At 47.0% G+C, this 24,861-nt stretch overlaps 1 protein-coding gene across 3 annotated transcripts; it reads left to right on the plus strand.

Annotated features, from left to right (window-relative positions):
* The first annotated feature begins 10,539 nt into the window (after window positions 1-10,539).
* Window positions 10,540-23,846, plus strand: HAS1 (hyaluronan synthase 1). Of its 3 annotated transcripts, none has more exons than XM_035120913.3 (5): window positions 10,540-11,080; window positions 16,632-17,329; window positions 20,279-20,504; window positions 21,327-21,459; window positions 22,001-23,846. In XM_035120913.3, exons 1-5 carry the CDS (start codon window positions 10,894-10,896, stop codon window positions 22,674-22,676), a joined length of 1,920 nt encoding a protein of 639 aa, XP_034976804.2. In that variant the 5' UTR covers window positions 10,540-10,893; the 3' UTR covers window positions 22,677-23,846. The 3 variants fall into 3 exon arrangements, with proteins under 3 accessions (XP_034976804.2, XP_088528714.1, XP_060131651.1); XM_088672588.1 differs by having other exon boundaries at window positions 11,030-11,112; XM_060275668.2 differs by having other exon boundaries at window positions 11,046-11,080; window positions 16,527-17,329.
* Window positions 23,847-24,861: the final 1,015 nt, after the last annotated feature.

Genomic DNA, 24,861 nt, shown 5'->3' on the forward strand with positions numbered 1-24,861 from the left:
AGGCTGCAACCATTTATTCTGTTTGTCATTATTAATATCTATAAGGAGACTTGTGCATGCATAGAGTTTTCAAGTGTTCAGAGCAGTTCTCTGGCTTGCAGTCCTTACGACGACCCCGTAAGGCAAATCAGTATTATTATCTCACCTGCCTCTATTCTGCAGATCAGGGGCGCCATCTTGTCCTCAAGAACGTGGGTGCCCATCGCTGCAGCACAGACATGCTGGCATGTGACGTTGTACATCTGTGGTTGCAGGGGCCAGCAGCAACTCCTCTTCCTCCTCCTATCTGCAGCCAGCGAGGCACCCTTCTCCTTGGGGTGGGGCTCAGACTCAGAGGCAGATAGACTCTGCCTCCACGCCAAGCTCCACCTCCCCGGAAAAGGGGTGTCTCACACACTGGTTGCGGAGGGCTGAGCTCAACTGCTTCTCTTTTGGGGGCAGTGCCACTGCCGCCTGCCAGCTTTTTTCATTGACTTTGTGGGTGCCCAGCCCCCACAATTATACAAGGTGTGGCCGGAAAGTTTGGTGAATGGCCACAGAAATCGGTCAGCAGGAAATATTTGAACATACAATCAGCATCGGAAACCCATGAAATGCTCACAATTGAGTACGGAGATGAAGCTGTAACTCGAAAGATAGTGTATGAGTGAAGGACGGCCAGGGCTGGATTTAGGTTTGATGAGGCCCTAAGCTACTGGAGGTAATGAGGCCCTTTATATGTCCAGCTGTCCTTTGTCAACAACAAGTTGTCGCTGTTTTTTTGTGTTGAATATATGCTATGTCGTAATTTATGGACCTAATAGGTATCTAAAGCCATTTGCACATAACAAATAGGAGCCTACACAACACAAAACACTGTTGCTGTATGTAGGTTTTATTTTATTTGTTTTTTATCTTATATTTTGGAAATGTACATCCAGTATTTTTTTTCTTTAATTTTTTGGGGGGCCCTCAAGAGAGTGGGGCCCTAAGCTATAGCTTGTTTAGCTTATATGTAAAACTGGCACTGAGGATGGCAAACCATCAAAGATGACCCTCAGTCTGGCAGACGGTCGATGAGCAGAACGATGGCAAATGTCGACAGTGTTCATGAGTTATTGATTTGGGATTGGCGTTTGTCCATCCGAATGATGGCGGAGGAATTGCATATTCCACGTGAAATTGTTACTGAGTTGCCCCACCCTCCATTTTCTCCCAATCTGGCCCCACCGGATTTCTTTCTTTTTCCCAAACCGAAATCTGCACTGAAAGGGCACAGATTTTGCAACATGTGACACGTCCAAGCTGCTCTGACGTGGAAACTGAAAGCAGTACGAAAAGAGGACTTCTCCAGAAGTTTCCAGTTCTACAAACATTGTCAACGGTGCATTGTATCAGAGGGGGCCTACTTTGAAGGCCTGTGAGGTATATATGTTCGAATATTTCTCGCTGTCCGATTTCTGTGACCATTCACCAGAACTTTCCAGTCACACCTTGTATTACTGTGGGTGCCCAAGCACTCACAATCCCCTGGAGTTGACTCCTGTGTTGCAGATTGGGCAAAGGCAAACCCAGGCACTCCCACAGCCACCTTGGGAGTTTGGGGCAAGGGCAAGATTCGAACCAGGGACTTCCTGACATGTTGTTCACCTCCTTAGCTGCTATTTTTAACTTTGAGTCCATTCAGTGACACATCTTGCTTCTGAAGCCAATAGGGAGCAGGCTACAGCAAAGCAAATGGATGCAATATACACAGCTTTCGGTGATGTGTAATCGCAGTGGGTGGGTGCTCAGTTATCCTTGGCTGTGCCTACAGAGGTGTTAAAAAGCGTACAAGAATGTCTGAATAGCCAGTAGTTCCTTGGAATTGAAACCAGCGGGTCTCTGACTCTAAACATGGGCTGGGCAATGAACACTAAGAAGCGGGGCATGGGGAAGGCTTAGCTTTACGCAGCCATGGCATGCCTTAGTCATGTCGCCAAAAAAGCCAATTCCCATGGCATCTGGTAAGAGGAGGAGAGCCACTTATGTCATGAAACTAGGTGTGTCTTTCAGCCCCCTTGCTTACAGTTGCTGCCTGTCCCTTGTGCCACCGGAGCTGAAAACTGTGAAATGATGGATGGACAAAAGCTTGGCAAGGAAAAGAGAAACCCAGAAGCAATGTTTGCAAAGGGCTGTCGGTAATACCTGGAGGGTGTTTGCAAACCCAGAGGTGGGCAGAGCTGTGGTTTAGGAGGACGGAGGCGGAGGGAGGAAACTTTGGGGGCTGGAACAGAGTAGAGATGCAGCTGTGGTTTAAGGCTAGATGCCTTGCAATAAAATCCTCTCTGTGTTTATTCAGAATTATGTCCCTGTGTGTGCGTTGGTAGGGCTTATCTCTAGGGCACTGGGTTGCAGCCTTGATGCTGCAAGGTAAGCGAGATGTGGGCCTAGGAATAGACAGTTTAAAGTTCATTCAGAAAGCTGCCAAATTGTCCACTTACAGGCTTTGTTTATTTTATTTAACTGAATGTATATCCCCCTTAATCATCCACAACCTCTGAGCGGTTTGCACATAGCATATAAAACGCTTATTGAAAAACATTGCTAAAGCTGACCATTAAAAGCAAACTCTCAAATGTGCCAAAATATCAGCAGTTGTTAAAAATATACATCACAAAATAGAATTCTAAGTTAAAATTACAGGTCTGGGTAGGCTTGCTTAAACAAACGAGCAAAAAAGTATTTAGCAGCTGCAGAAAACAATACAGGGGAGGGGCCTGCCTAGTGTCAATGAGCCTTTAAAATATCTCTCAAATTATTGTTTTCACTGATGCACCCCACCCCAGTCTCTGAGAGGTGCGAAATTCCAGGTTTCCAGGTGCACTTACTGTACTCAGGGTCCGTGTTTCCTTTTTGGGAATGAGGCACAGCGGAGACAATGGTGTCTTTAGGATAGATGGTTTATTTACAAATACAGTACAGTATATACAACTTGAGCCTACGATGGAGGGCTTCACAGCACCGGCACCCCGAAAGGGTCTTGTTTCTCCCATAGCTGCAACCTTGGATGCAAACAAAAATCAGCTCCCTAAACTTCTGAGAATTTTACTATGGCTGCCTTACCCCAAATTCAGGCTTGCTCGTGGGGTTGTGGGGAGGCGGCAAGGGGACGGATCTGCACCGCCTCCCTCCGCTCACTGCGAGGACACACATCTGCCACACAAAATACGTGCATGCACATTATCCATTATGCGTACACACATATATAAGTGTGTGCGCACGCACTTTCATGCAGTCCCACACAAATGCATGGCGATTCTGCTTCCTGCAATGGCTTTCCTCCTCCCTGTTACCTTTCCTCTAGCTGGAGTGACAGCGAGGAAGATAAGGACAGGGAGACTAGTGTGCCTCCCAAGCCAAGTGGAACCACTGACAATTGCCTCGGGGGCAGCAATCAGTCAAGTGTGCCAAGCCCAGGCTAACTTCCCACAGATCTGTTACTTGGCAAATGGCACCTAAGCTGTGTTTGTGTGTGTGCGCGTGCATGCATCTGTGCGCATGCAAGCAGATTTATTTCTCTGCTGCTTTTCGCAAAGGAAAGAGGGAGGCTATATCATGGCTCGGAAATCCTCTCCTGTCTTCCTGACAATCTCATTTTTGTCCTTGGTCACCTACAAATAAACCGGCCGAGTTTCAGAATCAGATATAGATGCTAAGGAGGAATGGATGTGCTGGCTGTCATAAATTGGGAAGGCTATGGGAGCAGTTACTCCGGAAAGGGAGCCATACGTGTTTGTTTACTGGCAGTGCAAAATGCTCTTCGTAGGGCTTTGATGGGAGACAAGGTTGTAAAACACAGAGCCTGTCTGATGGAAAGGGAGGCCTGGTGTAAGACTAGTAGCATGTGTGCTTTTAAAAAAACCTGACAGGCATTGACAGAACTGTGGGCATTGCTTTCTCCTCTGGCCAGTTTATTGCTTATTACTGCATTTCTGTCCTATCTTCCCTGAGAGCAGTTCTACCGGTAGGTAGTGAGTGTGGTTCCCTCCTTCCACATTTTATCCCCGCAGCAAACCTGTGACGGAGGTTAGGCTGAGAGACAGTGACTGGCCCAAGTTTACCCGGTCAGCTTGATCATGACTGCGTTAGGATTTGAATCTTGGTCTCCTAAGTCCAAGAAATCTTTAAAATCTTAAAAGATGATGCTGTTAAGGTGCTACACCCAATATGCCAGCAAGTTTGGAAAACTCAGCAATGGCCAGAGGATTGGAGAAGATCAGTCTACATCCCAATTCCAAAGAAGGGCAGTGCCAAAGAATGCTCCAACTACCGCACAATTGCGCTCATTTCACACGCTAGCAAGGTTATGCTTAAAATTCTACAAGGCAGGCTTAGGCAGTATGTGGATCGAGAACTCCCAGAAGTGCAAGCTGGATTTCGAAAGGGCAGAGGAACCAGAGACCAAATAGCAAACATGCGCTGGATTATGGAGAAAGCTAGAGAGTTCCAGAAAAACGTCTACTTCTGCTTCATTGACTATGCAAAAGCCTTTGACTGTGTCGACCACAGCAAACTATGGCAAGTTCTTAAAGAAATGGGAGTGCCTGATCACCTCATCTGTCTCCTGAGAAATCTCTATGTGGGACAAGAAGCTACAGTTAGAACTGGATATGGAACAACTGATTGGTTCAAAATTGGGAAAGGAGTACGACAAGGTTGTATATTGTCTCCCTGCTTATTTAACTTATATGCAGAATTCATCATGCGAAAGGCTGGACTAGATGAATCCCAAGCCGGAATTAAGATTGCCGGAAGAAATATCAACAACCTCAGATATGCAGATGACACAACCTTGATGGCAGAAAGTGAGGAGGAATTAAAGAACCTTTTAATGAGGGTGAAAGAGGAGAGCGCAAAATATGGTCTGAAGCTCAACATCAAAAAAACCAAGATCATGGCCACTGGTCCCATCACCTCCTGGCAAATAGAAGGGGAAGAAATGGAGGCAGTGAGAGATTTTACTTTCTTGGGCTCCTTGATCACTGCAGATGGTGACAGCAGTCACGAAATTAAAAGACGCCTGCTTCTTGGGAGAAAAGCAATGACAAACCTAGACAGCATCTTAAAAAGCAGAGACATCACCTTGCCGACAAAGGTCCGTATAGTTAAAGCTATGGTTTTCCCAGTAGTGATATATGGAAGTGAGAGCTGGACCATAAAGAAGGCTGATCGCCGAAGAATTGATGCTTTTGAATTATGGTGCTGGAGGAGACTCTTGAGAGTCCCATGGACTGCTAGAAGATCAAACCTATCCATTCTTAAGGAAATCAGCCCTGAGTGCTCCCTGGAAGGACAGATCGTGAAGCTGAGGCTCCAATACTTTGGCCACCTCATGAGAAGAGAAGAATCCTTGGAAAAGACCTTGATGCTGGGAAAGATGGAGGGCACAAGGAGAAGGGGACGACAGAGGACAAGATGGTTGGACAGTGTTCTCGAAGCTACGAACATGAGTTTGACCAAACTGTGGGAGGCAGTGCAAGACAGGAGTGCCTGGCGTGCTATGGTCCATGGGGTCACGAAGAGTCGGACACGACTAAACGACTAAACAACTCCTAAGTCCCAGTCCCAACCCTTTAACCAGGCCTAGTGCTTGAATGCCCAAGGCCTACTTAATTTTTGTAACGGCCTATTGCCCTATTCCATAAAATGTGTTCTTTTAAAGACATATACCGTTTATTAGACCCTCCAAGTGTCCCTATTTTCCAGGGACAGTCCTGGATTTACAGAAGCCGCCCTGGTTTCTGATTTGACCCCAGAATGTCCCACTTTTCCTTAGGATGTCCCTATTTTCATCAGAGAAATGTTGGAAGGTATGGAGTTATGCAACCCCTGAGCCAATGAGATAACAGTACAGTGGTACCTCTACTTACGAATAACTCTACTTACGAATGTTTCTACTTATGAACGGAGCTCCGTCTGCCATCTTTCTACTTACAAATTTTTAGATAGGGTTGCTTCGACTTACGAATTTTTTCTCCCAATGCATTCCTATGGGATTCGACTTACAATTTTTTTCGACTTACGAATGTGCGTTCGGAACGCATTAAATTCGTAAGTAGAGGTACCACTGTATAGACTTTAGAAGACACCTGAAAGCAGCCCTGTATAGGGAAGTTTTATAATGTTCAATGTTTCATTGTGTTTAGTGTATGTTTGAAGTTGCCCAGAGTGGCTGGGGCAACCCAGTCAGATGGGCAGGGTATAAATAATTAAAATGTTGTTGTGGTGGTGGTGGTGGTTGTTAAATAGGACGTCGGACCCTCCAAGTGTCCCTATTTTCCAGGGACAGTCCCAGATTTACAGAAACCATCCCAGTTTCTGATCTGATCTCTGAATGTCCCGCTTTTCCTTAGGATGTCCCTATTTGCATCAGAGAAATTTGGGGTGGTATGGAGTTATGCGACTCCTGAGCCAAGGTGTACAACCTTTAGAGTCAGGTAGGTCTGATGCTGGTCTGATGCAGTCAAAATAAATTTTAAAAATTAAAAATTGTCCAGTAGCACCTTAAAGACCAACTAAGTTTGTTCTGGGTTTAAGCACACAAAAGCTTATACCCAGAACAAACTTAGTTGGTCTTTAAGGTGCTACTGGACAATTTTCAAATTTTCAAATTTATTTGTACAACCTTTAGAAGACATCTAAAGGCAGCCCTATGTAGGAAAGTTATTTAATGTTTAATGGGTGGCATATAGATAATAAAATTGTTGTTGTTATATAGGACATCCCTATTTTCATCGGTGAAATGTTGGAGGGTATGATATATATCTGAAAATGCAATGCTCCGGAACATGAAGGAGAGTTTCTTTTATGGAGGAAAGTCTTGGGATAGCCATATCATTGCTTAAAATAAAATGCAGAGGGTGGACTACTGAAGTCTTAGCTATGCCTGGTCTCTGGCCTTTCTGCTATCGCTTCACATTTCAGGGGAAAGCCCTTTGAACTGGAAGTTACAGGCTGTCCTGGCAATGGGGAAATTTGCCCTTTGCTGACCCATTAGGCGGAGATGTTGTCCTGGAATTGGGAAGCCCTAAAAGAGATTGCAGGCCAGATTCTGAAGTGACTAATCCCAGCCGCATCTGGAGCAGAGATTCCGTGTGTCAAGGCGGGGTGACATAAGCCAGAATGGGGCCTGGCTTCTGTGAAGGCAGAGGAGAGATTTTGCGAGAGATGCGCAGAAGTCAAAATAAATTTCACTCCAGCAGCAGAGTCCCTGGTGTCCGTTCTTGGACCGGAGTGAAAGTTTTGTGTGGTTTAAGGACATGGGAGGCTGTTCGCTTTAACGTGGAAGTTCTGTGTAAAGAAAAAAAAGAAATCTCTGAGGGCAATTGTGTGTCTGACTCGGAAAGAAATAAAAAACCCTGCCTCTGTGAGATACATGTAAAAATGGCCACACATGTTAAAAATATGTATACTGTCATATATTTCCCCAAACTAGCAGTGGACGTCTGGTAAAACAAGACTAAGATAGCATCCACAATATAAATTTACAGCACTCTTATACCACTTTAATAGTACTGGTTTCTGCCAAATAATTTTGGAACTGTAGTTTTTTAAGTGTGCTGGGAATTGTAGCTCTGTGAGAGGTCCCCCAGCAACTCTCGGCACTCTTAACGAACGACACTTCCCCGAATCTTTTGGGAAAGCCGTGACTGTTGAGTTGGGATTTTGGTATTTATAACGTTTTAACTTTTAAACAGGACCTTTGTTTGTATTTTAATGTGGTTTTTATTCAGGTTGTTTTGATCAGATGAAAGAAATCATAGCCTGAGTTTGAATTGAATAATATTAAACTCTGTATATGTTCTCGTGAAAAAGCAGGATTGTTATTACTATTATTACTAATTATTAAAGATTATATATAACTTGGATTTTCTCTAAGCAGCTCAAGACATCATACATGGCTGGGCTGAGAGAAAGAGTGACGGGTGACACTCAGCAGGCACCATTTTAGAAGAAGGTATAGGGGGTACTTCTTTCGTTAGAACTTGTATTAAAAACAGATTGTTGTTGTTTTTATATAAAAAAATCAATCTATTGCCCAATTGACTACAAGTTGCAGGACTAAGAATTTTGTGTTTTTATGTCCTACTATTACTCCAAGGATCTGGAATTGATTATTCCCGCACCCTGCCCCATTTTATCCTCTTGCACAACAACACCATGACATAGCTCAGGCTGAAAAAGTGGCTGGCATTAAATTAGGGGTGCCGAACATCCAGAATTTCCCAGACATTGCCGTGATTTACCCTTCGTCCGGGCGGAGTTTTCGAAAAGCGCTTGGAATTTGGCCAAAAAACTAAACAAACAAAAAACCCCAACAACTTTTGTGTCCGGAATTTCACTTTTTGAAATATGGCAACCCTAATTAAATAAGGAAATTTGATTGGGAGGAGGGAGGTGTTCTTAAAAATAGGGAGTTTAATCTTCCCACCTGAAAAGGACCAGAGGCATTCATATCTCATAGCAGAGGTGAAATTTAGGGGGGACCAGGGCAGGCCTAGCCTGCTTATTTTTATTTTGGAGTCTCAAAATTAAACCTGTGGGGGCGGCCCTATACTGTACTGGCATGATAACCTAGATAGATAGGTTTTGGAACCGATAATGACATTTTCCATAGCTAAAAATGAAAAAGAGGGGTAGTAATGTGCCTTTTGTTGCTTTATGACCAGAATATGCTGTCCCCCAACTCTCTTATTTAAATTTGCATTGGTTTGTATTTCTTAATACAGTACATATAGATGAGCATGTTTTTTTAAGAATGTAGACTTACATATTTATGGATACGTCAATATTTATAATACATTGGAACACAATGAGAAGATAATGGCCTCTCTTATTTCTTGTGTCATAAAATGTGTGTGTGTGTGTCAGCGTCTCTCCGCCTAACCTACCTCACAGGGTTGTTGTGTATGCCAACTTGAGCTCTTTAGAGAAAAGGTGGGAGATAAATGCAGTAAGAAAACGAAAATAAATTTTTGAAGGCCATACTGGCTGGCATCTTGCTCTCACGGGAGCCAACCAGTCGGCTCTGAGATACAGTGGAACCTCGCTTTACGAACACCTTGGTTTATGAATTTTCGGTTTACGAACGCTGCGGACCCATCTGGAACGGATTAATTCACTTTCCATTACTTTCAATGGGAAAGTTCGCTTCAGTTTATGAATGCTTCAGTTTATGAACAGACTTCCGGAACCAATTACACCCATGCTTCGGGTTAAGTACGCTTCAGGTTGAGTACTCCGCGGACCCGTCTGGAACAGATTAATCCACTTTCCATTACTTTCAATGGGAAAGTTCGCTTCAGTTTATGAACAGACTTCCGGAACCAATTGTGTTCATAAACCGAGGTACCACTGTACCCACAAGCAGCGCCTGAGCCCAACAGGATTCCCCCACCCACTTGCAGTTCCCAGCAGCCAATCTCTGCCTCTCAGCCTAACCTAATTTACAATCATAGAAATGTAGAGTTGGAATGGACCATGCGGGTCATCTAGTCCAACCCCCTGCAACCCCCTTTTTGCCCAACGTGGGACTCGAACCCACGACCCTGAAATTAAGAGTCTCGTGCTCTATGGGATATAAACCACACAATTATACAAGAGCCCAGCAAACATTATAATGCTTCTGGTTTGGGTTTGTCTAGCTTGCCTCACGGCCTTGGCACATAACGGGCCCAGGAGGACCCACAATTTGACGCATGATGTGTCAGTTGCCTCATAACATCTGTTCATGGGCTCCTTTCTTCTTGTTTGCCAACCATGTCTCACAGATGCCCCTGCCCTGTTTTATAATCCAGGGATCCCCTTATCAGCTCCTTGAATTGCCCCCTCCAGTAACACATCTGACCCAAATCTTTGACCCCTTGCCATCATCTGCTCTGATCCTCTTCCTCCTCCTCCTAGCTCAAATAATCTCCTCTAGCCCAAATCCACCTCCTATTCTCCATCTCTACCCTCCCCATCCCACAGCTGGACTGCCCCACCCTCCAATTTTCTTCCAAAGTCCACCCACCCAGATTACGAAATACAAATCCCCCTGCACTCCCGCCCCGCTTTTGCAGAGGGAAAAAAAATCCCTTTTCTTCTCCAGAAGGCACTCGAGAACTTTAGTACTACTACTGACAGCTGTTCCTGGAAATTCTCCAGGTTTGTCCCCACCATAGCTGCCAAGTTTTCCCTTTTCTTGCGAGGAAGCCTATTCAGCATAAGGGAAAATCCCTTTAAAAAAGGGATAACTTGGCAGCTATGGTCCCCACCCTCCCTGAAAAATGTGAAGAGGCCTGGATCGTGGCAGCCGCCTTGTGCGCGCTTTCTCGGGAATAAACCCATCAAGGTCAGGGAGGCTTACTTCCGAGTAAACGCACGCAGGAGGATCATTCTCCAGACGAAAAAAAAAGTGCTCAACGCGGGTGACACACCATATCTTTTAAAAAAAAAAAAAACCGCAGTCAAAGCGCACCCACCCACGTCCCAGGAAATCCGGGAACTGGCGTTTGTTCAGAGGGCTGGGAACAGTAGCTTTGTCGAAACTACAGTTCCCATGAGGGTGCTTTAAATGTTTGCTGTGTGCGGGGTTCAAGACTTCGCCTCTGACTGCTAGCCACGATCCCCGCTTCTAATGCTGGATGCCTAGTGCGTCGGCCAGCTGCGCTTTTACGCAGGTCGAGGGGCAGTGCACTCCGCACGTTCTCAGGAGCACTCTTTTCCGGCACTGGAAATCCGGTTCCAGTTAAGTCCCAGCTTGAGAGTTGATAAAGAAGCCGGAGACTCCTTGGAGGCTGCAAAGCAACGTGTGCGAGTGGATGGGCGTGGTTCCACCACGGGATGGGGCTCAGACCCTAAAACGGCATTACTGGGGCGTGAGTTATCCCGATGAGATCAGAGGGGCCCCAGCCCAGCCTTGACGCACGTCAGGGGGCGCCTCCCTGCCAACCCTCCCTCCTCCTCTCCCCCCCCCCTCGCGAGATTCAAAAGCTTCCCCGCCAGACATCAAACAAACCAGACCTCACCGCAACCAAACCCGGATCGCACACGGGCTCCGGCCGCCCCAACGCCGCAGGTGAGACGGGACGGGGAGCATGCTGCTGGAGGGTAGGTGGGGGGCAAGGTCTCGTGGGACAGGGAGCTTGGGCGTCTTTTGCTTTGAGAGAGAGAGAGGGGAGTGTGAGCTAGTGGTTTAAACTGATGCTGAATTGGGGCCAGGACATCTGTTTCCAGCTTGACCCTGGATAGCCGCTCAAAAGAAAGAAAGCCACCGCGCCCTTGAGCACATGCAGAGTGCAATTCACTCAGCACTGAGTAGCTACAAAGAAGTCCCTCTGCATGGGGCAATTAGGACTTCAGTTGGGTTAGTATTCTATTTCAAGGTGTTTCAGTTGCAGTGGTATTTCCAGAGGCGTTAAAACTTAGCATCCCTCCCCCCCACACCTAGAAAAATAAGCACTAATGTTGCTGAAGGGATGGAGTGACTGAATCTTAAAGTCCCAACACCAGGGTGGGGGCTGGTGACCTGTGTATATATGAATACTTCAGATCACTTGATAGGGACTAGTTGGAAAGCTTTTTTAAAATGTATTTCTGCCCCTCCTCGCCGTTTGAGTTGGTAACTGAGTGCTTAGAAGTTCCCTGAGTTCCCTTCTCGTGTGTTTTGCTTTAATGCACTTTGAGGTGTCAATTATGAGTTCCTGATCCAAAGGAGCAGTTGCAATACTTAGGCTGGGTTGATTTATCAGGAGTAAAATAAGGTGCGTGTTCGCCTCCCCGCTTGCTGCCAAAACTCCACTCCTTATTGCAACAGAGCTGGATGTAGCTGTTAGTGGTTACAACCTGGAATGTGACTTGAAAAGCCGTGATTGAGCAGAACCAGGGGGCCTAGTGGTCAGTGCAAAGGTGGGAACATGCAGGTCTAGGGCAGCTTGGGGGGGGGGTGTAGAGGCTTCAAGGAAAAGACTTCATCTGTAAGACACGTACATGTCTTGATTTGCATATAGAAGGTCCCCAGTATATCTCAGTGGCATCATCCAAGGGTCATAATGTTGATTATGAATGAACTATGGTAGCACAAAGGACTGGCAACAACATTGATAGCGAGGTTGCCATGACAAGTTGCCATGAGCCTGCCGCCACATTGACTGATACGTTGGCATGTATCATTGTACCTGATGGGATGCCAACATTTAATCACCCTCCAGAACCTATCTTAATCTGGTTGGTACTTTGATCTGTCACATATACCTGAAAAGCTGGGCTGGGAGATCTGTACTCCAGAACACTGATTCTTGGGAGTCTGATCACTCCAAGCAGTCCCCCAGGGGTGGCACTTTGCAGTTTTCAATGTACCTTTTAAGAAGTGGTGAAAAGGAGGGTTTTATTTTCATGGTATACATACATGTGCCGTTTATCCCACTGCCGCCTGTGGTCAAACAGTTTGGGAGATGTTTTGGGGAAACAATTTTATTGGAGGCAAAAGTGGTGCCAGTGCCCACATCACATGGGGGTTGGGCTAGATGACCCTTGGGTCCCTTCTGCCTCTAAGATTCTATGAGTTGTGACCCTTCATTTGAAATGCCTTCAGCTTCCTGGTTAGCTTCATTGGCAGTGAACCTTACAAAAAAAAAAAAACCAGGAAAAGATAGGCCAGCAGTACTGTATTGACCTCAGGTTGCTGATGGAAGGCAAGGGAACAGTAGCTTTGCCAACGGCTGCCTACGGAGTTTGTGGCTGAGTCGGGATTTGAACAATGGACTTCCTCCTACCCAATGTGGGTATACCAGCCACTCCACCCTAAAATGGTTGTGGTGGAATTCTAACCAGGGCCGGCCTGCCCATGAGGCAAGGTGAAGCATCCACCTTGGGCAGTAGGCTCTGGGGAGTTGGGAGGGACGTGCTCTGCCCCCACTGTGCCCCACTGCTGCCTGCTCCCCTCCAGAAGGAGGGTGGCACAGAAGCAAGAGAGACGGCTGATGGAAAAGAAGTTCAAACCCTTCAGCCGCCTCTCTCATCATGGCGTCTCCAATGCAGCGACGTGAAAAGGGTGAAGACCACCTCTCCCCATATAAACCATCCCAGACTCTGTGTTCATCATCTTTGTGTGCCTCCTTCACATGAGGTTTGGAGAGTTGCAACACGAGAAGGGGCCTTTTCTGTAGTGGCTCCCCATTTGTGGAATGCTCTCCCCAGGGAGGTTCGCTTGGCACCTTCATTGTGTATTTTTTAAGGCTCCCGGTGGAACTGTTCCTCTTCAACCAGGCCTTTGGCTGATTAATATTCTACAGCCTTTTAAATGTGTCTGTGGGAAGGGGGGGTATTGTTTTGGTTTAATTATCTTGTATTTAAGGGGTGCGGGTGGCGCTGTGGGTTAAACCACAGAGCCTAGGGCTTGCCGATCAGAAGGTCGGCGGTTCGAATCGCCGCGACGGGGTGAGCTCCCATTGCTCGGTCCCAGCTCCTGCCAACCTAGCAGTTCGAAAGCACGTCAAAGTGCAAGTAGATCAATAGGTACCACTACAGCGGGAAGGTAAACGGCGTTTCCGTGTGCTGCTCTGGTTTGCCAGGAGCGGCTTTGTCATGCTGGCCACATGACCTGGAAGCTGTACGCCAGCTCCTTCGGCTAATAACGCGAGATGAGCGCCGCAACCCCTTTACCTTTATCTTGTATTTTATTCTGGGGGTCCCTTTACCTTTATTTTGTATTTTATTCTGGGAACCACCCCAAGATCTTTTGGTGAAGGCCGGTAAAATATAAATAAATAAGATCGGTGTCAGAAGTTAGGGAGCAGTGAAGATCAGCGTTGAAAAGAAAGGGGGCTTGCAAATGGGCATGGGGGACAGATGTCCAGTATTTCCCAAGTGAAGATCAGCATCGAGAAGAAGGGGGCAGCAAGGATCAGCATCAAGACCGTGGGGTGTGAGGAGCCTCGACTGCATATAAAAAAGCACTCCTAACAAACTGCAACGGGGGAGGCATCAATTTCTGATTCGCCTCCAGCGCCCAAAGGTCTGGGGCCAACCCTGGTTCTAACAAGCCACGGGGGCAACTCTTTATTCAGCTTCCTGGTATGTCTGTACGTGTATGATCACCTGGGCTCACATAAGCTGCGTGTTTGGGGTCACCGATGGTTGTGTGCGTTCACCACCGAGTGACTGCAGGACCAGGCTTTTTGGAAGGCCAGTTCCAAATGTTGCTTCAGGTTGCTCTAGCAGCAAAAGAGATTGGAGTAGTGGTGCATAGTGGTTAGAGTGTGGGGGTTTACTATTCAATGGTTTGCAGAGAAAGGGCTCCTTAAAGGCTTGTGGAGCAAAATGGGAGTTTTCTTCACTGGTGTAGGGATGTCCACAGGCTGTCATCCCAGTGTTGTCCTGGACTTTTCTCTCTTTAAATGTGTGCTTGTTTGTTTGTTTTATCATTGGAAATTCCAAAATGGCAAGGGGGGAGTTTCTGGGACAAAACTGGGCTGGGGTCCACATTTTGGGCTGGTGTGGATAACCCCTAGATTTTACCAGCGGCTCTGAGGGGCCAGGAATTCTGGGTTTGGCAGTACAATCTTATTCATGTCAACACACTTGAGTTTGGTGAGACTTATCCCTAGGTAAGTATGCGCAGGATTTCACTTGATATTTGCGGTTAAAATAGGAGGAAGGAGATTTTCATGTGCTGTCGCAGGAAGGGGCAAGCGAGGGGGAAAACAACAGCACAGGATTTCTGTTCCATTTGCTAAGTGGGGTGTGCAAATTCTATGTACTGTGTCAAGCACTTTGTCATTTATTTATTCAATGACCCGTTGGTGTCATTTGCTGTAATTTTTTTTGAAAATGCCTCTTCCTTGGCTCTATTAATAATTTTTTATAGAGTTACCCTGAGCCCCTGCCAAGAGGTTAGTTTGGAGTGGAGGAACGTGGAGAGAAACTTGTGTAAACATTTCATAGTGGAACCAGCAATTTCCAAACAGAGATTGGCTATCACCCTCTTCTCGGGCAGTGGGGGGGGGTTGTTGCAGCCTAGCCAGGAGCCCTGTTCCATTGTTGGCTTTAATGCAAATCGTGGCTCAACCCCTGGTTGGGTCCATATATGCCCACCCATATGTGAAAGATGGGATAACCTGGCAGGTATATTTTGCTCACCCTGGGTCTCTGGTGCAGTACATCATTCTTCCCTGCAGGTGGTGTACACACCCCAAAAGTTCAAGATAACAGATTTTGGCTAGGGAGAAAGAGACAGCATCTTCTACCGCAGGCATGTCCAACAGGTAGATCGTGATCTACTAGTAGATCACTGGATGTCTGAAGTAGATCACTGGTAGTTTATTGGCTCCCCCCAAAGAAGCTGAACAACTGTGGCTCCCCTAAAAAAAGCTCAACATTTCACCTCCTCCCAGAACAAACTCAACAACTTTGACCTGAACCCCAAAAAAGAGGGTAGTTTTTAACTCTGTGAGTAGATCGCAGTCTCTTGGGAGTTGGCCACCCCTGTATGGTAGTAGCCTGTGCCTAGACTTGCAAGAAACCACAGCCTTTAAAGTCTAAGCACCAGGGCTTTTTTTCAGGGGAAACTTATAGGAACTCAGTTCCGGCGCCTCTCAGGTGGGCACCATTGCCATTCTAAGAGATTTTATGCCTCTTCTTGTGTTTCTGCGCTGGTTACCAGTGAGCATCTCAGAATGATCCTAGGAGCTGGCATTCCCCTTTAAAATCTGACACTGCTCTGAGCCCATAGGTTGTTCCTTTGCCCATAAATCTTTCGCCCTTTGAGATATGCAGGTGGGGCCATTTTCCTACATCTCTTAGGGACCAACAGTAAACACCAGGGCTGTGTGGATTGAAAGCTGAATTACTATTTTTTAATGCACCCAGGAAATCCAGATTCTGCAATTAAGAAGCTGAATGATGTGACTTTTGTAAAATTGGGGGGGGGGGCGGGACCTAAGTTTTGCACACACAGTAATTTATTCTGGCTTTGTTAATCATGGGAAACAACAAGGGACTAAAGCCCCTCGACTGTTTCACCTCTCATTCTAGAACCAGCCCCACAGCAGGGTGTAAACCCAAAAGGGGAGACTGTGTTTTTTTTAATTGCCCCTTTGAGATTACTGTATCTGGGTGGTACATTTAGCAGCCTTCTGCCATCTGCAGTGGGTCCCAGCTTTATAGCTTCTCCCCAGATGCCGGCAGGGACATCTCCCATGCTACAAGTTGTTAATGCGGGGAAGAAAAGTCCAGTGATCCCAGCTTGGCATAGTACCCACCTCCTGCCCACAACATGTCTGCACTCTTGTCTGTTGGCATGAAGCCGCTGTGGGCTTTGGGGAGCAGGGGTCCAGGTGGCACAAATCTGCCATCCCTACTCCCAGAGTCTTTCAGCCACCTTGTTGCCCCACTGCCTCTGAATAGTGCCGTGCGTATTCTGGACCTGAGGATAAATGTTAAATAAACACCATCTGCAGGCTTAATGGGTTTTTAATAGTTTGTTTTACGTTGTAATTGTTGTTTTTGTTTTGTGTGCTGCCCAGAGAGCACTTACGCTGTGGGGTGGCCCCATTCCATCGACAAGTAACCAACAATAAATACCCCTGAGCACAATCTAGCTCACTCACTACCTTGACTGTTCCTTCCAGGGATGGATGTTGCCATACTGCCAAAGGCCGTTGTCTCTATCGGACGTCGGGTCGTCACCATTGGCTTTGCACTGCTCATACTGTCCATATTGGCATGGGCCTACATTTCGGGTAACCAGCTGGCTGCCGACCGGTACCACATTATGGCTTTTGGCCTCTACGGGGCCTTCCTCACGGCCCACCTCATCATCCAGAGCTTCTTTGCCTTCCTGGAACACAAGAGGATGAAGAGGGACTCTCTGACTTGCAGTTACACCAAGACGGTGGCTCTCACCATCTCCGCTTACCAGGAGGACCCAGCTTACCTCCGCGAGTGCCTAGAGTCTGTCAAAGCAACCTTGTACCCTCCGGAGAAGCTCCGGGTCATCATGGTGATCGATGGCAACAGCCCTGACGACCGGTACATGATGGACATGTTCCAAGAGGTCTTTGCTGGGGAAGATGTGGGGACGTTTGTCTGGGAGAACAACTACCACCACCAGCCTCCGTTGGATGTAGACGAAGGGGACAGCGGCTACCAAGCCGGGGACGAGCCGCCTGTCTACAGCGAAATAGATATGGACGACCTCGGGCAGCTGGCCGTAGAAGAGCTGATCCGGACCAAGAGATGTGTCTGTATCATGCAGAAATGGGGAGGGAAGAGGGAAGTCATGTACACAGCTTTCAAGGCCCTGGGCAGCTCGGTGGACTACGTCCAGGTAAATGGCTCCTATCCGGTTGTCTCGCTTCCTTGTTTGTTTTATCCCATCCCGCAATGTCCTCCAGGCACAACCCCAGTCAGGCTGAGAGATAGGGACTGGGCCAACATTTCCCACAGCAGAGAAAGGCTGTTGAACTTCAAGGGGGAATTAAAACAGAAAGCAGGGAGGAGATGGTGGAAAAGGCAGAGATCCTTGCCACATGGGTAAGGTGCTAGCGGCAGAAGCAGCAGGGCAAATAGCCCTAAGGGGGAAAGGGAAGGGATGCTTGAGTTTGCCTGTCTCCTCTGCCTGCTGCCTGAAATGGTTGTCTCATTCCACCTCTTGGGCAGCCCTGCCCTGTATGCTAGCCATGTGCCGTGCCTCACTGCATGCAGTGAGAATGCACAGTGTTTGCTTTTTAGCAGAGGTTGGGTGGTCAGGGTTGCTTTAGCTGAGAATCCTGGGGTTGGGCTAGATGACCCCTGGGTCCCTTCCAGCTCTACAATTCAATGATATGCTCACCATTCTTCTCTAGCTACACATTGGAAGATCAGTAATTATGGGCAAACGCGTCTTCCGTTGCTAACCTCATTAAGGTGCTCCTGGTCAGCTTACAAGGAAGCTTGTGGTTCCTCAGTACAGACCTTGACAACCACTGAACTATATACTTAAGTGCATTCTGTGATTTCTGCGGAAGCTCGGGAAAAATACCAAAATATGGTATTGGTTGCAGGGTTCAGCATTCTGAGACAGGGATGGGATGAGGCAAGGTGAGGCACCGAAGCTTCTGTTTCCTGGTCCACACAAATCCCAGTGGGTCGTCTTCTTCTCCAGTTATTGGCTTACACCATAAGGGCTACATCTTGGTTTATTTATTTAAAAACAAATGCTCTGTTGCTAGCCAGGCCCTTGTGGCTTGTTAAGATTGATCTTTTAGAAGTGTGCGAGTCAGTGTCTGAAAAGAGAGTGCTTCTGCAAGTCAAAGGGAGGAGCAGCAGCAAGGTCCTCAATACCAATGACAAACTTAGTTGGTCTCTAAGGTGCTACTGGAATGAATTTTTATTTTATTTTGTTTCTACTACGGCAGACCAACACAGCTACCTACCTGTAACGGCATCCCCCTAACACTTTACAGGTTTACGTCCGCTGCGGATTGAGTACTCTCAGTTTGAGTACTCCGCGGACCCGGAAGTGTTTACTTCTGGGTTCTCCGGCGCACACATGCACAGAAGCGGCACTCCGTTTTAAGTACTGCTCAGGGAGCGAACGGCTCCCCGGAACCAATTGCGTCTGTAAAGCGAGGTACCACTGTATTATGGGAAGCAGAATCAATTGCGCCAAATACGGAAATATGTGGAAATTTGCTTAATTTGCACAGCCCAGCTTATCTGGGTATAGAATTTATTTTTCTTGGTTTTGCCTAGTCATGCTACCTATGAATTATCTCCTCTCCTACTACCTCTGGGCTTTAATACCTAATTTGACCCTTTCAAACTTATTGTGAGTGGCGACACACTGCCCTAAACTCTGGAGGCATCCCCGGTCACCAAGTAATTTTGCTGGAGTGCCAGACTGACAAAGCGGAAGAGGAGCAGCAAGCCAAAGACTCTGTCCCTGCCCCACCTTTGTTTCCGAAATTGCCTCCTGCCAAATCCCACCATGATCCAGATGTTGCTCTTTGCCTCACAGGCTGGCAAGCGGTGGGCCAGGTGGCACCTGTCTGCAGGGTAGATTTGTCCTGGAGGTTCCAGTTGCTGACCTTTCATGTAGGGGGGCGGGTCAAAACCTTGTTCCAAGGAAACCCCAATTCTTCCCCAAGGGGGGGGGGAAGCTTCTGCAACCTACATGAATCTGTTTATCTAATTTCGTTTACACATCGCTTCTTCTTTAGCATCTCAGAGCAAGTGCATAATACAATAAAAGTGTATATTTTTAAAACTGCATGTAAAGATGCAGTTAAAACAATTGCATATGTAGAAATTATTTCAACTCCAGTACAGATGCCAACAGGGATAGAGAGATTGCCACTTAGAATTGAAAAACCTAAGCTGCTTCCCCAAGTTGTGATGAGGCGCAAAACTGCTCAAGACAGTGAAGTTTTGCCCTTTGACCTCTACCCATCATGGCATACTCTCAAGGTCCCACCTGTATTTCCATCAGCTTCTTACCTGGCTAACCATATAACCCAAATTTCTGTCTCTCTTTCAGTGTAACAGATTATTGCATCCATATAATTAACTGTGCTTTACAAATTAGTTTTCAGAAGGTTCCCCTCCACTCCTTGCTTCCCAGCCATCTTTAACCAAACTATTGATCCACGTAATGTTCTGCAATAGGAGCCATTCATTCTCCCTCATTTGCACATCACTCATTAGCCAAAGAAGTGTCATTTCTAATTTTGGGGGTGTGCAAAATGCTTTATAACCTTTCTCCTGTTCTTATCCTTGCATTAATTGCACCCATTTTACAGACAAGGCAAGCAAAGACTGATTTGCCTCAAGCCAATCAATTAATCACAGAAACCGAGACAGCGTCTGAGCTGGGCTGTCCCGTGCGCACACTCTGTGCTCTCCCCCATTGCATCACACTTGTCAAAGACGCGAATGTTGCTTTTTTGGGACGCTTTTCATACATTCTCTGGTTTTGCCACAGACCCTGGGCCACTTCACACACATGCATGTGCATTACTTAATTATTGTGCACTTAGCAGTTGCACATTGGAAAGGATTGTGGCGTTGACCAAGCTATGAAAGTGTCAAAGCTGGGGCATTTCACCGCAAGCTTAGTCATCGCTCGGTGTCGCAATTCTCCAGTGACGACTGTGCAGATGCGTGAATCAGCCCTTGAAAGTGAGAGTGCTCTGGCTAACTTTCCCCATGTTCTGTAAATCTAGCTTCTGGCAACTCAGATCTCTCTGGGGAATTCCAGGGGTGTCCTTTCTCAATCTCAATCTCTTGGCCTCCCCAGGTTTGCGATTCAGACACCAAGCTGGCCCCAGATGCAACCTTGGAATTGGTGAAGGTGCTGGAGTCGAACGAACGCTATGGGGCTGTCGGCGGGGATGTGCGGATCCTTAACCTCTCCGACTCCTATATCAGCTTCATGAGCAGCTTGCGGTACTGGATGGCCTTCAACATCGAGCGCGCCTGCCAGTCTTACTTTGACTGTGTTTCTTGTATCAGTGGCCCCCTAGGTAAGACTTCCCCTGTGCGTTGGTTCCACCTCCTTACTTTCAACAGGAAGCAGTTTTATTCATTTGATTGGAAAGCTGGTTATGTTTTATCAGGGACGCGGGCGGCACCGTGGTCTAAACCACCGAGCCTCTTGGTCAGCAAAGTTTTTCAGCAGGGGGCCGGTCCACTGTCCCTCAGACCTTGTGGGGGGCCAGACTATATTTTGGAAAAAAATATGAACGAATTCCTATGCCCCACAAATAACCCAGAGATGCATTTTAAATAAAAGGACACCTTCTACTCATGTAAAAACACCAGGCAGGCCCCACAAATAACCCAGAGATGCATTTTAAATAAAAGGACACATTCTACTCATGTAAATACATGCTGATTCCCGGACCATCCGCGGGCCGGATTTAGAAGGCGATTGGGCCGCATCCAGCCCCCAGGCCTTAGTTTGGGGCCCCTGCTCTTGGGCTTGCCAATCATTAGGTCGCTGGTTCGAATCCACGCGACAGGGTGAGCTCCCATTGCTCTGTCCCAGTTCCTGCCAACCGAGCAGTTTGAAAGCATGGCATACAAGTGCGAGTAGATAAATAGGTGGGAAGTCAAATGGTGTTTCCATGTGCTCTTGCACTCGTCATGGTCCTCTGTGCGCCAGAAGTGGTTTAGTCATGCTGGCCACATGACCCGGAAAAGCTGTCTGTAGACAAACGCCGGCTCCCTCGGCCTGAAAGCAGAGATGAGCGCCACACCCCATAGTCAAATTTAACTGGACTTAACCGTCCAGGGGTCCTTTTTACCTTACGTTTGTATCTCACCTGTTTTGTCCCCCGCTATAGGTCTGTATCGGAATGACCTCCTGCAGCAGTTTCTAGAGTCCTGGTACAATCAGAAGTTCCTGGGTACCCACTGCACCTTTGGAGATGACCGGCACCTCACCAACCGGATGCTGAGCATCGGCTATGCCACCAAGTAAGAACATACTTCGGTTTTCTGGAGCAAGGGTGATGCAGAATGAAAAATGGCAAGGAGATGGGAGAGGTGCAAGGAGACAGTATCTTCTTGGGTAGCTCCAGCTTCCATCAGCCCCAAGGCAGCATGGCCGCTGGTCAAGGATGATGGGAGTTGTAGTCAGTGGTGTAGCAGGGGTTGCCAGTGCCCGGGGCCATGCAGAGTGGGGGGGGGGACAGAAACAGACAGAATAGGCATGCACAGCTGCAGAGTTAGGAAAAATAGAGTCATTCCGTTGTCTGGAGAGGTCACTTTCTGGTTCACATGGAGAATCCATTTTCAACAGAGCTCAGCGATGCAACCAGGCATTGAAGTTTTGTGCCCCTAACCATTTTGCACCCGGGGCAACCAGCCCTATGTCCGTCCCCCCCCCATGCTATGCCACTGGTTGTAGCTCAGTAACATCTGAAGGGCCACAGGTTCCCCATTCCTGTTGCAGGCGAACTTGAATAAAGACCTTATTGTATTCTTAACTTCTCCTTCTTTCTTCTCTGTGTACCAGGTACACTGCCCGCTCCCGCTGCTACTCGGAGACGCCATCCGTGTTCCTGAGATGGCTGGCGCAGCAGACTCGCTGGACCAAGTCCTACTTCCGCGAGTGGCTCTACAACGCCCTCTGGTGGCACCGCCACCACCTGTGGATGACCTACGAGTCGGTGGTGGCCGGGATCTTCCCCTTCTTCGTCACGGCCACCGTCCTGCGGCTCTTCTACGGGGGGAACTTGTGGGACATCCTGTGGGTGCTGCTCTGCGTCCAGCTGGTGGCTTGCGTGAAGGCCCTCTATGCCTGCTGGCTGAGGAGGAACTTCATCATGATCTTCATGTCTCTCTACGCCGTGCTCTACATGGGCGGCTTGCTGCCAGCCAAGTACTTCGCCATCATCACGATGAACAAGAGCAGCTGGGGCACCTCGGGCAGGAAGAAAATGGTGGGCAACTATATGCCTCTGCTGCCTGTCTCCATCTGGGGCCTGCTGCTCTTGGGAGGCCTGGTCTACACCATCTACCAGGAGGCCCTGGCTGACTGGACAACCGAGGCCAAGCAGACCGAGATCTGGTACCTGCTCATTGGCTCAGCCATCTATGTCGGCTACTGGACGTTCATGATCATGCTTTATTGGCTGTGGGTGCGGCGATGCTGCCGGAAACGGGTGGATTTCTATAGTGTTCAGGTGTGAAGGGCCTGGGGGGAGGAGTTCTGAAACCTGACTGTAAGACAGAATCTCAGACCAGGGAGGGCTTGGGTGCTCACCCAAGCTCTAGGAGTGAAGAGTGGACTCATAGGAGCCGCTCCTGGATAAGAAATGATGAGTTCCGTGTCCTGTGTGTTTCCGCTCCATAACGTGGTCTGTCAGCAGAGTGGATGTGTAGACTCCTTGGGTTCTCTTCTAGGACTAGAAGCCCTGGGGGTGCCTGAATCTCAGGGAAGAGATCTTTTGTCCAACCAGATGCAAGGGTCTCCTAGCCTCCTCTTCTCTCCCTCTTTGGCTGGTAACGGTCTAGGTCCTGGGAGATGTTTCTGACCTCAGTTTATTTATATAGTGTTTGAGTTTTTTTCACATTCCAAAAAAAAGGCCAAATGTCTGCCTTCCCCTCCTTCTTGAAATGCAGCCATCTCTGGGGTGGGTCAGCTGGGTGATACAAAACCCCACAGGGACACGAGACGCACAGGAACCAATCTCATTGCACTGAAATGCCACTGCAGATCCAAGCCTTGAGTGCTGCAGCCAGTGAGCAGAGAGACGAGGATGAAGGGATGTTTGCCAATGGTTGCTGTTCAGTTGACGCACGCATGCAACAGGTTGGATCTGACTGGGGAAAGAGGGAGGTGATGGAACTGGAGACCAGGCCTTGACATATGTGAATCCTGCTTGACATAGAAGGATTCTCTTCTCTCTCTTTTTCCTGCAAGAAAAAGAAATCCCTTAGTGCTATGTCTTGTCTTGACTTGTGAACACTTGATGGTTACAGAAGAAACACAGTTTACAGGTGTGGGACAGAAGCTGGAAACTTCTGTCTTGGTTTTTGCTTTGTTTGTTTTTGTTTCTTTCACCTGGAAAAGAAATTGGCATTGTGGCTGAGAGGGGAGGGTCAAAGTCACCCTTAATCACCTCTCTGTTATTGTTTTAAAATTGTAATGTTGGACCATTGGAGTTTTGGGAGCTCCTTTCTACAGGAAAATGAAGGAGCCTGATATTATTTATTTGCTGTATTTTAATAATAAGGGCTATTTAATGGTTGTTGATGTTTTTTTTAAAAAAAGAAAATTGAATAATGAGGATTTTAAAAAAAAACAGTTATTTTTTATAAATGGTATTAAAAAATAAAACATATTTTTTGGAAAACTTGTCCTTGGTGTGCTTGCGTTAATTTCACTTTTGTAGGGAAGGTGGAAACTTTGCTATCAAATAAAAACAGTACTTAGCAGTTGCATAGCACTTTCAGAAGTTCAAGGCACTTAGCGTGCCATTACCTTGTAATCCTTACAACAGCGGTGAATAACCTGGAGGTTTTTAATAGTTTTTTTATTCAATTTTTGGAAAAATATAAACATATTACAAACATCAGTTCAAAATCCAAATATCTCTTGACTCCCCCCCCCCCTCATCCCTTTCATGGGTCCTAATGTTAATATTTACAGCTGCATATCAATATTTATCCAAACTTTTATCCTTCTAAAATATCCATACTTTCCGTTACTTTACACGTGTGGTTAAAATTCTGCTAATGTTTTAACCTGCTTGCAGTAGTCTCATCGGTAAATTATAAACTTTCCCCAACCTTTTTCAAAGTTCTTGTCTTCTTGAAGAACCTGTCGACCTACAGATGTTGCTAGACTACGACTCCCATCATCCCTGGCTATGGGCCACAATGGCTGAGGCTGATGGGAGCAGGAGTCCCAACATCACCCACAGGTTCCTTGTTTATCTTCATATTGTAGATGTGTGGAGCTGGGTCTAAAGCCAAGAGAAGCTGTCCTCCTTAAGACTACCTGGTGAGTTTGTGGCAAAAGGAAAACTGAAAACAAAGACTTAATGATTTGTAGCTTGGCCACTTAGCCACAAACTCCTGCAGCTAACAATTGAAATGAACAACAATAATTGTGTTAATTTTATTTGCTAATTTGTTCAATAGCTCTAGTACCTGATATGCATAAATACACCAAAAACAATAAAAGGTTATTGCTGCAATGCTTCTTATTGTGGCCAAGTTAGGTGGGAACTTGTTTTGCACCACCCAGAAGCTCCCAAATCCAATCTCCAGTTTAAAGTATTAGGTAGCAGTTGGTTGGAAAGGATTCATAGAATTGTAGTACAACCCCCTGCAATGCAGGAATCTCGGCATCCATGACATATGGAAAGC

This window comes from Zootoca vivipara, chromosome 6 (assembly GCF_965207765.1).
Source record: "Zootoca vivipara chromosome 6, rZooViv2.hap1.1, whole genome shotgun sequence".
Lineage (NCBI taxonomy): Eukaryota > Metazoa > Chordata > Lepidosauria > Squamata > Lacertidae > Zootoca > Zootoca vivipara.